This window comes from Podarcis bocagei (assembly GCF_964188305.1).
Source record: "Podarcis bocagei genome assembly, chromosome: 12".
NCBI lineage: Eukaryota > Metazoa > Chordata > Lepidosauria > Squamata > Lacertidae > Podarcis > Podarcis bocagei.
Window position 1 is genome coordinate 32,005,004 of NC_138137.1, and position 14,558 is coordinate 32,019,561.

General features: G+C 39.8%; 1 protein-coding gene across 7 annotated transcripts in view; it reads left to right on the plus strand.

Annotated features, from left to right (window-relative positions):
* Positions 1-14,246, plus strand: part of ICA1 (islet cell autoantigen 1) — a 64,147-nt gene extending 49,901 nt beyond the window's left edge. For 6 of the 7 annotated variants that reach the window (XM_081164702.1, XM_081164705.1, XM_081164701.1 and 3 more), the window contains exons 10-15: positions 16-65; positions 1,548-1,610; positions 1,805-1,846; positions 7,644-7,916; positions 12,616-12,711; positions 13,962-14,246. In XM_081164702.1, coding sequence (XP_081020828.1) covers positions 16-65; positions 1,548-1,610; positions 1,805-1,846; positions 7,644-7,916; positions 12,616-12,711; positions 13,962-14,083 — 646 coding nt within the window. In that variant the 3' untranslated portion in view covers positions 14,084-14,246. The remainder of the gene's footprint in view (positions 1-15; positions 66-1,547; positions 1,611-1,804; positions 1,847-7,643; positions 7,917-12,615; positions 12,712-13,961) is intronic. The other variant, XM_081164707.1, reaches the window with a different exon arrangement.
* Positions 14,247-14,558: the final 312 nt, after the last annotated feature.

A 14,558-nucleotide genomic window follows, 5' to 3' on the forward strand; every position in this document is an offset into this window, starting at 1 on the left:
ACCTTCCAATTTAAGGTTGATTTCATTAGATGAGGACAGCCACACCAAGGAATCAACCAGCTCAGGTATTTTCTTTTATTATGCATTTCAAATGTTCAGCCTGCTTAAAAGTCTCTCATTCATCCTAATAGATGCTATGTGCCAGTTTGTTCCTGCAAGCTACTTTAGTGTATATAACATTGTCTCAGTCAGGGTTTTCTTATCCTAGCTCTAAAAATCTGAAGCACATGAAATCAATTAAGAGCAGAGATCTAAGAATAGAGATTTTATTTAACAACTCTAAAGGCACCTTGGAAAATAAATATCATGGAGTGCAGGCCTCCATATCCTTCTACTTGCTGCCATAACTTTGAGTGACCTCCAGCCTGTTCTCTATAACACAGCACTCACTGTGCTAGTGCTATTGCCTGTATTGTGGTACCGTCACACCTCACCTCTTTCCAGAAAAAAAAATAGATTGGGGCCACTGCTAAATTAGTTGCATTGCTCTGCTGTGCTTCTCCAAACACACCAGACTTTTTTACCTTCCCTGCATCCCCTGCATGCTTTTTGTGTGTGGAGCTGGGCTTGTTTGAGGTTTTAACTTGTTCCAGGTGAGGGCCTAAGAGCAAGGTTACCAAACATTGTCAAAAGTATTTTAATTCAACTGGATTTATGGATAATTAACTGGAGCAAAAACATAATCTATTTCTAATTGTAGGCAGCCTGACGGGGGGGGGGGGGGACCTGCATTTTTGAAATAATTTTACTGTAAACCAATTACCTAACCTGGAACAGATGCACCTCACTATCAGAATCACACTGCAGCTGCAGATTGAGGGGAGACTTTGACATCATCAAATATACTTTGAAGAGCAAAATGGGATTTTATCTGTAGGTAACAAAAGTAGGAACCCAACCCTTTCTCTGTTATTGGCAGTATGTTCTTAATTGTGCAACATTCTGTCTTGTGCTGGTGATTAGCTTAGCTAGGAGGATGGCCAAATAAGGAAGATTAGAATGCTGATATTTATCACTTCCTTAAATGATTAAACTTGGTAAATGGTCGACCATATTTGGAACTGATTCAGTGGCCTTTCCTAAAGTGGCACCCATTAGGTACACTAGACCTAGTTCATGGTGTTTTTGTGAAACAAGTTTTGCTTTGGAAAGACATTGTGTAATATTCAGTGGTAGTCATGCTCAGAGATGACCCATTGAAATGAATGGACTCAAGCTACTTAAGCCCACTGATTTCAATGGGTTCATTCTAAGCATAACTACTGTTTAATACAACCTACTGAATTAAAGGAGACCCTTTAAGAACCACAAATAGTTTTTGTGAGTGCCTAGTAGTAGGCTACAAAGTACTGAAGTGTGTGTGTGTGTGGTTCTGGAGATTTTTAAGACACCACTGGTAAATAATTTATCTGGGATAGTTTCAGGTTAAATGTGAAATCCTAACTGTGCAAGTTAACAGTGCAAAGAGTGTCATACTAGAAAACCTTTGAAGCACATTCCATGTTTAAAGCACTTAGGTTCTGACCTAGAAAATATTTTGGTTACAGCAGAAGAAACTAAGGACATCCTGAGTACTTTTGGGGAGAGCTTCAACCACAGAGAGAATTCAGGTATGTCTGCTAGACATGCAGTGCAGCCCTATACATGCCTACTCAGAAGCAAGTTACATTGACTTCAATGGGACTTACTGACAGACAAGTTGCATATGATTGCTGCCTAAAGAAAACAGTATAACTGCAAGTTTGAAATGTACATATAAGAGCCTACAGCTCAATAACTTTCCCTTATGTTTTGCCATTTTTAGGAGCCATAGATGACTTATTAGACTTGAAACCTGAGGAAAATGGTATGTAATCTTTTTGTCAACTGTTTTATCAATTCTGCAAAGGGGCACCAAACATAGCATTTTCTTCTTTTTCTTTGGTGATCACTCTTACCCAAGTAAGATTGTCTTCCATGAACACTGTCTTAACAGTGAGTCCGTAAGTGACTAAGGAGGCCAATTCTGGATCCACACGTCCTTCCACAGTGGGAACATCGATTTCCGAGTGAGAGTGATCACTGTGCGGGTTTGCCATTTCTCCCTTTCGGCCTGAGTTCAAGCGTCTTCAAAGTCCATGACACCTTTGGTAGAGGCTGGTCTCCAACTGGATAATTAAATCTTTTAAACAATTGGATTATTTAATCTTTACTAATATAAAAACTAGCTATGTCTTGATGTGATCATCCACTTTGGGCGCTTATGGGTTGTAGAAGAACATTCACCTCAATTTGTGAACTTTTTAGTATGATATTGATGTAGAAAAGTATCTCCTTCTGAACTGATAGTGATAGAAATAGTGTTTGTCAGTTTCCTTGACTTGAAATGCTGTTGTAAGCAACAACTATTCTTCCACTGAATTTTTCAGCCAGGCAAAATTTGCCAGCTATGCTTCAGTGGTCCATAGCAACTGTGCTTTTTTGGGGGGGGCAGGTGTGTGCGCCATAGTACATTCATCCTGGCAATAATTCTATGGGTGGTATTCAGCTAGGTTTTACTCAGAGTAAAAAGTAACATGACTAAATCCATTAATTTCAACAGGTTTGCTCTGAGTAAAACATACCTCTTCTTGTACCTATCCCTCCCCCCTTCTTTCTTTCTTTCTTTTTTTTTTGCCTCTGAAGCTAGATTCCCACATTTGGTTGCGACATGCTGAAGTTATCACATCATTTCTGATTCTGATTGTTTCAGCACAGCTCCCACACATGGGGGTGGCTAGTATTTACTGTGTAAGGGAACCTATTAGCTCACAAGTTTTTCCCAGCAGTAGCTGCCTTTACAGAGATACTTATTCATTTAAAAAAACCACTGTGTGTAATGTATGAAGCAGAACCATCTTGTATTGACACTTGCAACCACATTAGAAGTGACTGTGAATTAAGCTTGGCTTGGCTAACCACTAAAGTGCTAAACATACAGCAATCTCATAGTATGCCACATGAAGGAGTAAATCTATCAATGGAAGGTAAAAAGCAGACTGTGTTCTGTAGAATTTTCTTTCTTCAATACTGTGATGGCAAAGGACAATTTATGAAAATAAGGGATAGATTTACTGTTGGAAAAAGGAAGCGGCAAGGAAATGCTGAACACAAGGCAAAGAACAAAAGGGAAGAGAAGGGAGAAGTAACAGCAGTGCAAATAGTTTATTGATAAAAGCCATGTTGGTCCTTCTTTAATAAGAACTCTGTTCTTAGTGAGTACACAGCTACAGTTTTTAGAACACAGAGAAATTGTTTATGTCTATTATACATGACTTCTTTGTGAAATACCAGCAGTATATGATGACTGCATCAAATAGCCTTGTTCTTTGCTGTATTTCTGTTAGGTTTTTTAAATAATAATAATAATAATAATAATAATAATAATAATAATAACTATCATTATTATCTATCATCATTATTATTTGCTATTGTGGTAGATGTAATTTCTAGCATAGCAGAGGAATGGTGAAATGTTACTATTAAAACCATGTCTTCAATATATGTTGTAACTTCATGATTCCCTGCTAGATCTGGAAATTCCAGGAAGCAAAACAGGCTCTCTCAAACACATTAAAACACTTTGTAATATATCAGGGCAGAGAAGTCAAAATAAAGAGGAGTCTTACAACATAAGATGTGCCTTACACCAAGGATAGAAGAGTTGCAGTGTTTTATGTCACATTTATCAAGAATGTTTTGCCACTTCTAGACCAATAAGAGAGTCTTTTGGCACAATTGCTTTTCATTTGAGTCACATGGGTCAGCTATGGCTTCTGAAGTGAAATATCAGTGGTGTCACCCACTTGTAACATGAGCTTTACCATGACTGAAGACTGCTTATATTTCTTGTATTGTGACTTTCTGGCTGTAGTGAACTGCTAACCACAAATCCTGTTTTCTTTGAGAGAGAGGAGGGTGGTGCTAATTTTTTTAATACCTAATTCATTCCAAATTTGGTATGCTAGGATGCAACTTTTGACTGCCATTTTTGATGCAGCTGGAAACTCACACTGGATTATACCAGTATAATTGACTACTTATAATATTGGCCTTTCTTGACAAGTAAGTGTGTTACTGCAAAGAGGATTGAAGATGTAAACAGAAAGTTCAGCCCTCAAAATTGTCACCCATCGTGCAGGTTAAAGCTGCTGTTTTCTTTCCTCCAAGTTGGTTTTATTCATGGTGTGTAGGTGTTTTTTTATTCTCCCAAGTGGTGTTGACTCATAGGCATTTTTTAAAGTCAACTCTGTCCCCTAACTTCTCCTCTTTTCACGCCCCCAATAACTTCACTCTATGTGTTTGAAAGAAGACTCAGTCACTTTTGAGTAAGACCTACTTAATGTATAGACGAAATATTCTTTCATCTATACATTTCTAATATGCCCAACTCATTACAAGAAAGTATTTATCTTTGCTGTGTTATGTGTGGATAATTTAAGTGCAGGGAAGGTTACTTGGCCAGCTGAGGCTTTTATTAGAGAAAGCTGCCTATTGTACATACTACCACTTACTTTGGGTAAGCTACTGAGCTCCACAGTGATGAAGCAATGACAGGAAGATTTCAAATGACAGGAAGATTTCAAAAAATGCCTAGCATCATACTCATTGTGGCAGTTTTGGAGCAAAGCTTCAAGCACTTTCATGCCTGTTTGGAGACAGTAGCCTTTTCTACCCTGGTTCCCTCCAGATGTTTTCAACTACAGCTTCACCATTGACTAAGCTGGGTGGGGTTGATGGGAATTGCTGTCCAAAAGATCTGATGGGTACCAGGTTGCCTCCAACAGCAATGTTTTGGGAGTTTTGATCATCTGCTGTCCCATCACACCTCCCAAATAAACTCTTCTTTTCAAAAGTCAAAAAGTAGCAATGCCAGATAAAGGACCTACTGGGGCCTCAGGTAGTTGCACTGAAATGAAAAGCATGTAGAGTTCCAAAGCTCACGTTCTGAAAGAGATCATGTTTGAGGGAAAATGGAGAAGTAGGTTGCTGGTTATACTAAATTCAGTTTCTAATGAGGTCAGTGTTCAGTCTTCAAATTCGCTGTAGAAAAATGTTCCAATAGTAGGTGGAATTCATTCTCTGAAATAATTCAGCTGTGACAGCCCCCTGGAGTATGCTTCCTTATGAGTAGGTCGAAATGAAGTTGGCCAGACTGGCATTGCCAACTGTTATGAACCCGAAGTTGTGGCAAGGATGGCATCAGACAAATTCTAGCATCAAACACATTTTTATTCTCCCAGGCACTTGGACAGCGTGGGCTTTTGGCAGCAACTGATGCTCACCTTGTACGGAGTGAATGGATAATTTGTGTTGCTTTTGATGATCCTTGTGCGTTCCCCCCCCCCCCGCCCTTTTGGATGACCTTTTTTTTTTAAGCATATCATATTTGTATTGACTTATTAAATTTATTGTGCATTGTGTATTTTTATTATTGCAAATTGTTTTGGAACACCCCTGGATGTGTGAATAAATATTGATTGATTTAAAAGCATTTCTGAACTGCTTAATATGTAAACAATCTGTACAGAAATATAAAAATTTAAAATGTAATAAAAACAATAAGAAGGGATTATAATAACTAGGAAAAATATATTATGAAAACAGATAAAAGCAGGAATACAGTAATAACAGGGTGTATTCTTTTGGTCAGGGAAAACTTGGGCAAAAAGAAAACATCTTTGCAAGATGTCTGAAGCAAAGGATGGATAATGCTTCACGTATGGCAGAGGAAAATGCAGGGGCAATGGCAGAAAGGGGCCCTTTGCTTTGTTAACACCCTGTTATATTCTGTAGGGTGCAGTGCCCATGAATAAACTTTCCCTAGATGTTCTACAGATCTTGCAGGTCTTTACAGGGATAGGAGGTCTTACGGGTAACCTTGTTGTGCATTGTCTGCTATATTTCTTGCCCACTCATCATAATGTCCCAGGGTGCATTAACATCTGAATATAGCTGATACAATACAATAAAACAAGTTAAAACTAAACCATCAATCCAGAACAGAGTGGATAGCCATGTCTTGGTGAGGTGGTCAGGGTTATTTCTGCCGCACAGTTCTTCCCACAAACATGCTCTCTAGAGAAGGGGAAGAAACATTGTGGCTGGACAGATTCTCAGGGTAGAATCACATGTCCATTTCCCATGGAGTTGCTATTTTAAAACTTCCCATATGGTGAGACTCGCTTTTGAGAGCTGGTCCGTATTTCAAAGAGGCTAGGGGAACATGGTAATGGAGAGCTCTGAAGATTCCACCATTCTTTCCATTGTCTCCTTGAGAGGGAGGTGGAAAGTAAAACGATTGGCTAGCAGTAGGCTTTGGTGACTCATTTGCTGGCTCATTGAGTTTTCCTAAGACCATAAGAAGAGCTAGTCTAGCATGCTTTCTCCTACCGTGGCCAATGGGATGCCTATGGAATCCCATAACCAGGAAATGAACACAAGAGCTCCCTTCCCCTTCATCAGTGACTGGTATTCAGAGGTCTACTACCTGTACCTGTCATGACAAGTAGCCCCTGATAGCTTTATTCTTTATAATTTTCTCTAATTCCCTTTTAATGCTATCCAAGCTATTGGCCATCACCACAAATTGCGGTAGCAAATTCCATAGCTGACTTTGCCATTTCTGAAGGAATTGCTGAAATTTAACTCCTTTTGCCCAACAGTGGTTGATTGGACACTGTTTGTTATCCCTGAGCATCCATTCTTGCCCCTCCAGTGCATGGGCACATAATCAATGTACAGTACAATGAATCACTGTATCTCTCTGCCTTCCACACTGGTAAAGCAGCCAAGTCATATTCCCTTCCTGTTTACTTGTCATCTGGAAGAGGGGGCATTCTATGCTTCTCCATTATGTATTTCCTTCATTTTTCATCTTGTAGACATCTGAGCCGGCATAAGGTCAACCCCATTCAGCAAAATTCCTGGTTGGAATGCTTTGCTCAGTAGGAATAGTGTAACCGTAAAGTAAGCTCTTCCTTTTCTAGGTAATCCATCATGAACCTTCTGTTTCTTGTCCATATTAAATCCCATTTCTATTACAACAAGGATAAGGACTTGTGCAGGAAAGGGGTTTTTCATCATTTTGGATCATTGGTCAAAGTAGTTCTTTTGTTGAAATATCTGGTTTATATCTGGAAAAGTGGGGGTGTACCCCACTGGAGGTGTCTGCATTTTAAATAACTGTCAAAACATGAGTTATTTCATGAACTATGGCATCTAGTGAGGCTAAACTGAGAGGTGAGAAATCATAAATGTCCAGACTGAATTCCAGAATGTGAGGAATGAGAGGTGCAACTGGAAGATCATCTAGTTTAGGTGCTCCCCATAGAATTATTTTATCTATGCCTCAGCTCTAGGGCCTATACCAGGTCTCTTAGCTAATCCCTTATTGTCTACTCTGACTGGCAGCAGCAGCCTAGAGTTTCAAGCAAAGGTCTATCCTGTTCCTTTTAACTGGGACTTCTAGAGATTGAACCTGGAACCTTCTGCATGTACTGCGGAGCTATAGTTCCTTCACTACTGGTAGATCTGAATGGGCATTCCTTAAGTCTCTTCCTCTGTTCTTACTTGTTGTTGTTTTTTCTGATTTCTTTCTGCTTTGGTACTCCTGCTTCTCCCAGCAGCATCAATGGACCCGCTTGCAAATTCTTTGGAGACTGAGGCTACTGATAAGGATGATATGGTATTACTGAACGAGATTCTCAATGCATCTTCTTTGGACGACGGCGAATTCAGCAGAGAGTGGAAAGCTGTATTTGGAGAGGACCCACTTGCTGACATGCCCACAAGCTCTTCCGCAGGAGAAATGGAGAACAATCAGTCATCAGCGTCAGGCTTCCTTCCTTCTCAGCTTTTAGACCAAAACATGAATGACTTGCAGTCCTCCCTTCAAGGTAGGTTTATTTTAGGCTGATTAGCAAACAGATGGGCTCAGTCCACCAACCTGATGCCAAGCACTGTGCCATGCATGAATGCATGTGAACAAAGACACATACTTACTCGGGAGGGTATAGCCATAACCACTAAACCAGAGCTTTCCAAACTTTATGTTGGTGACACACTTTTTAAACATGCATCATTTTGCGAAGCAGTAATCCCCTCCCCCAACCCCAGGAGGAGAGTGGGGAGCAATTGCATGACACACCTGCATACTGCAGCCAACACACTAACATGTCGCAACACACAGTTTGAAAAGCTCTGCACTAAACCATAGGATAGTGTTATGTGCATGAACCTTGGGCTTAAGTGCTCTCTCCCTCCCCCTTTACAACCATGAGGAGATAATTTTTTATTATTATTTAATTTTGTATACTACCTTATACTTGATCAAATAACTGGTCCATCAATCTCAGTATTGTCTCTAGTACTGACTGACAGTAGTTTCAGACAGTGTTTTCTCCCAGCCCTACCGACAGATGCCAGGGATTGAACCAGGGCCAGTTTGCATGCAAAGCATGGAATTTTAACCTAACCAGTTGGTTGTGTTGTCCAAATTGGAAAAAACTATGGTTAGGATAAACAGTGGTTTGTCAGAACAAGCCAGGATCAAGCCATGGCTTCTGATCCTGGCTTCTTTGGATAAGCATAGGGAAACTTAACTGTAGTTCCCAGTTCAGACAAAACAACAAATTGCAGTTAGTTTAAAATGGAAATGAATGTTTACAATCTCCATGCAGACAGGAGGGAAGTAGGCTTGTTCACATAAAGCTGAACTAGGTCTCAGCCAACATTACAACTGAATCAGGTCTCTTCTCTCAGCCACGCTAACACTCTCCCATGAGGTTTGTAGGTGTGCCTTCCAGGAAATAGCTCCTTCCCTTGGGTTACTCACACTAAGCTCATTTATGCATTTTCCTCTCCCTATTTTTACCCTGCCTTAAGTATCAGTTGGCTACTCTGGTGCTGTAAAATAGCTGCATCTGCACAACAGGCTCAGAATGAAAGTGCTTTGTTAGTTTGCAGCTCTTGTTGCTTCAGTGCTCCGTGCACAGCAAACCAGCCTCCTTGCTGCCAATATTCTATGTTAATCTCTCTGCTGTTTCTTGGGCAGATGGTGGTTGTGGGAGGGAGGCGTAGAGGGTGAAAGGAAAAAATTGTCTCATTATTTTTAGAGTGAAGGGATGACGTGTGTGAAGGGTTCTTAACTCCTCCAGGGTGTTAACGTGGGCTGGTTTGCTTGTCATTTGTTGATGGGAAAATTATTCCTCTGACATTCCTCAGGTAGAAGAAAATAGTAGAGCCTGGAGTAGCAATAAAAAAAGCTGTTGTTAAAGGGACCTTGTCAAGACTGGCATGCCTAAAATAGGAGCGTGTCATCAGTGAGGCTTCAATGGCTTCAATCCAAGCACTTTGGCTTAATAGGTCTGTGGACAGGGGCATATCTGGCCTCTTTGTCTAGCGTAGTGCAGATGCTTAATGGAATCGAAGTACTCAGATTTTTAAGGTGATATGGCGTAGGAAAGTCACTAAGAGGCAAACCAGACACAGTGGGGCAGATCTGCAAACAGGATCTCCTATGATTGTTGGTAGCTGCTTTTTTAATTACAAACTATCACCAAGGGTAGGGAGGGCAATTAAATTTAAAAGCAGCCAGTCAGAGAGAGAGATGTGTGATACCGCATATTGTTGTGGCAAATAGCTGCTTTTGGATGAGTGTGATTTAAATCGGGAAATGGCACAGATGGGGAATGGTTAGACCTTTCTCCCCCAGCACCGTGGCCCCAGTGTAGATCAGCTACTTTTAAATGAAAACTATTGTTCACAAATCTTCCACATCGCATATGGTTTGGTGCTAAAAGACTGAATAGTGAGCCAGGAGGTCTCTAGTTTGAATCTTGCTTTTGCCCTGAATAGAAGGCTGCTGTATCCCATCCCACCCCACCACACCCAGTTTGGACTACGGGCTTGTTCTCTTCCCAACTCTTTCAAACATGCAGTCTTGTACATTTGTTGTTACGCAGTTCAGGCTGCAACATAGTCACAGATCACTTAAAGGAACGGCTGGTGGGGAAATGTATTATTTACGACGTTGGCAGAAGGCTTTCTTTTTTGCCAAATGCAATTATGTCATTCCTTCTCTAAGAAACCCATAGTGCAGGCTGGGACCCCAGGCTGAAAGAGCATGACCACCCCAAGGCCAATGAGAGAGATCAGGGCAGAGCAAGGGCTGGGGTTTGTGTCTCCTTGGTTCAGTGCCAGCACAACTTCCCTTCAGAAAGAACACAACTGTTTGCAATGCTATTGGTTATCTATGACATCCAGCACAATATGGAGAGAGGTTGTTTTCCTTCTAAGTTAACCAGTAAAAGCTATGCCCTGTTAAATAATTGAAGGTGTATTATAAATGCAAGTAACCTCTCATTTTGCATGGCTGAGGAGCCAACCGTGGCAACTATTTTTTCAGAATTTCCATTCCTAGTAATGTAAGTTTCTTCCAAAGTACACAGGCTTTGCTTGTTAATTGAAAATGTCTCTTTGCTAGGATTATTTTTCAGAGATCTGTTTAGCGTATGACTTGCAGAAAACAAGTCTTCTTCAACTGCAAATTACTGCCTTATTCCACAATGTCTGTTAAGTAAACTTACTGTTGTGTGATCAAAGCAGTTGTGTACAGGTTGCTAGCTTTGTGTCTCAGTTTCCCATCTAGCTATTAATTATCTTTGATAACATCATATGTTAATAGAGCAGATGTTTTTGCTTGTATAAGGTTCCAGGTAAAATCCCAAGCATTTACAAATAATAAAATACGTTGGAGTAAACAATGCTATTCAAAAGAATCCTGGCAGACTCGAAAAACCTTCTGCTAAGTCAGGTTCCTAACTGTGTTCACGTCGTTAGTTATTGCTGATCAATTAAATTGATTATCTGTTTTGTTTTTTTTTAATGGAGGTGTCCTAAGAGCTGTTAGACTTCTTCCATCTCATTTACTTTAGTGGGATTTAATCATCTTAAAGCCGGTTTCAGATGTAATAAAAAACTATGATTATGCTAACACCACAGTTGAAGATCCCAGTGTTCAGTGTTACATCTGAACCAGATCAGTTTGTGGGGAAGCTCAAGTTCAGACATTGAAACAAACCATGGTTTACCCAAGTACTCTGCGGTTTTGTGTTGCCTCTGAATTCAGCCTGTGCACAACATTTCAGCAATTTTTCAACTAAGCATGCCTGTTAATCCCCATTGACCAGCAAGGAGGCAGGCATCATACAGGCATGATTCACTTCAGACATGGGTTAAGAATATATGGAACACTTTACATCCACCGGAAATTGTCTTAATTATATTTTCCTGTTCCCTTAGTCTTTTATCCAGTAAATACAGTCTTTGTCTTTTAGTCTGTTTTGTCTGCCTTTAAAACTGTATTGTTACTGCACCCATTTATTCCGAGTCTTCAACTGGTCCTCCAGGCACTATTGTACTGCAAGAAACTGTTATTGTTGAAGGGCTCCCTTTGCAGGTGAAAGAAGGCAAAAAGAACAAATGATCTGAGTGTGTTTCAGTTAGTCCACTGATTATGTCACTGCCTCCTCTGGCTACTTTTCTAACTGCAAAGACTGCTTTAACAAAAAGGCAATCCCTTTCTCCACTCCTACCTGTATTTCATTTTGATAGTAATAATTATAGGAATCATTTTTAATTTATGTGTACAGGAGCTTTTTTCTGTGGCTGAACAATCTAGCTGTTGCTTCCATTTTTAAATTTAATTGAGGCCAAGAGAATGACTGCTTGCTTCACCTTTTCCACATTTGTACAGTTGCTGGCAGAAGAGTAGGAGGTTTGGTTTCCTTAATGTCTCACTGATAATCTTGCGTCTAGTCATATCATGAGCTGCTCTTTGAGCAGCCAGCTAGTAAGCACCAATATTTTTTCCCCAAAGGCCAATTTCCCCTGTAAACTTTGCTTGTATTAGCAATGGAGAACACTACTTTGTAACATCATTCAAAAGTTTTTCCTAACCACCCTTTTGGACCAAACGTACAGACCCATAGGGCACATGTCAGGCACCTGAACTGCTAGTAGTAATACTAGCAGATCTATTACAGAAGGGCTGGAGCCTGTTTGTTGTGGGAGCCTTTTCCAGACGGTAGGCTGGATTGACTCCTGTTCACTATTTGAAACGGCAGTCTGAAGGTCCCCACTCCCAGTCAGCAGATAGATCTGCTCATGAGCTCTGCTAACAACTTCAAAAATATCAATTGTCAAAACAAGTTGTACTGTTAGTTTCAGTAGATGAATGGATTTGATGGAGCAAGCAAGACAGTTAAAGTGAATGCAAAAAACAACAAAAAAGCAGACTAAAATACAACCCTGTTGCAGTAACCTGTAAGGAAATGAGAGTTGTTTAATTTCTATCCCAAAGTACACAAGAAGAATTTACAACGGGGTTAAAGTAACATAATACAAAGTACAAAATGTAAAGACCTACATAAAGCAATGAAGCCAGAGCTGTAAAGCAACAGATCAGGACAGGATTTTTAGAATTTGTTTTTAACAGAAGAGTTCAAGCTTCAATTATTACTGTCGTGAGCAGTGTGAGCTCGTTAAGTAATTATAGTTGATTGACAGATATGCAACTGTGTTATTGAATTTTAGGTTGGGCAGCCAGCAGCATCAGCCCTACGCCTGTCCCACAGACCGCCCAGAAATCCAACAGCCTGAACACGACCGTCAACAAGACACCTATGAAAGGTGACAAACACGTTACACTTTGATTGTGTGTGCACCAACACAGCAATACAAAGCTTAGAGTTTTCCAGGTGTTTGGTTGTGTGTGTGTGTGTGTGTGTGTGTAGTCTCACAACTATTTACATAGAATGGCTTCCTTTCAGGAATTATCCTCTAATTGTGCCCTAATTGGCATGTTATTTAAGTAATCGGCACTTGAATATCAATGCTTGCTTGTTGGTTGACGTTAAAATGTTGCCAAGACTTGAGTGGAGATGTCTTGTTTCAGTAACGAAAACTCCACTGGGTCATCACTTGGTCACACTCTGTGTTGACAAAATCCCTTTCTAGAGACGCTCTATGAACTCAAGTACTCCTGGCTGCAGGCAGAATGGACCCGTAGGGCCCTCCCAGTGTTGGGTCTTTGGTGATCTCCCTTTCCATTTTTGTACAACCTCCAAAGGCTCATCCAAGTGAAGATGAATTCATTTAAATGCTATGAAGTGGTTGGGAATGGAGAAACCATGAGCCAATCCACCGTTTGAGGGAGTTTGTGGGCCACCCTCCTCCTCTTCCGATGTCCCTGTGCTTAGGAGCCAGGGAAGTGGCCAATTGCTAAAAAGGCCTTCTCTGTGATGGCACCAAAATTATCAAACTTCCTCTTCAAATGTGTTTTCTGAGCAACATCGTTATCTTTCAAGAAAAACCCATCCCAATCTCTTGTTTGTGTTCTTAATGACGTTTTAATGGCAGTTGAGATCCTCTTAATTTCTTTTTACTGCTGTTATCTGATATCTTCGTTTTTACTTGCCAGTTATGCTGCTTTAGTTTCCATTATATTTTACTGCAGTATATTGAGTTTTTTCTTATTGTAGTCAACTTTAAGGGCAGTGTGTGTGTTGCAAATTATATAAATAAATAATATAGAGCTGTAAACTGCTTTGAGATTTTTCTAAAAAATATAAGAAAAATGTAGAAATGAAATAATAATAACTGCAGAATATTTAAATTTTCTGTCAAAAGCAATACATGAATATGGGTTCTATCAGGCATATACTACATATTTTCTTCAGTAGTGCATTCTAAGTCCATACCATGTTTGTTTATGTCAGCATTAGTGTGTGTGTGTGTGTGTGTGTGTGTGTGTGTGTGTATGTATATATATATATATATATATATATATATATATATATATATATATATATATTAAAAAACTGTCAAGCAAAAATCTTAACTTCTTGGGGATTGTTTGTCTTTGTTTTTCCTTTTTGCAGAAGCTGCAAGTTCCTCTAAAGATCTAACGGCTTGGTTTAGCCTCTTTGCTGATCTGGACCCCTTGTCCAACCCAGATGCAGTTGGGAAAACAGATAAAGAACACGAATTGCTCAATGCATGAGTTGTCTGCCTGTGGTAACTCTCACTTCACCATTCAAAAATGCATTTCTTGGGGCTTTAGAAGAGTTTAAAACCAGATCAGTTTACTGTTGTACGACTTACTTCTCACTTCTGTGCCATTCTAATAAAATCAAGGGATTGACCTAACCCCTTTCTATAGGTAACAGTTATTTGCTCTTGTTTTGTACAAAGAGTTTGCAACTTCTTTTTTTGTATGTGAATGTACCAAACGAAGTTTTGATTTAGAGAAGACTACTGAATAGATTAGTGTACTTGCTGTAACTTGGCAGGCAGAGTGCCACAGCTAACTCGAGTGAAATATAAATAATAAACCTATTTTTTATATCTTTTTCTTTGTGTAAATCAAAACAAAATCATGTAACTGGAGACTGCATGACCCAGTGGTATATTCGATACTACCATTTAGAAAGTAGTATATAACATACTGCTGTGATGTTAATTTATAATTTCTTTTG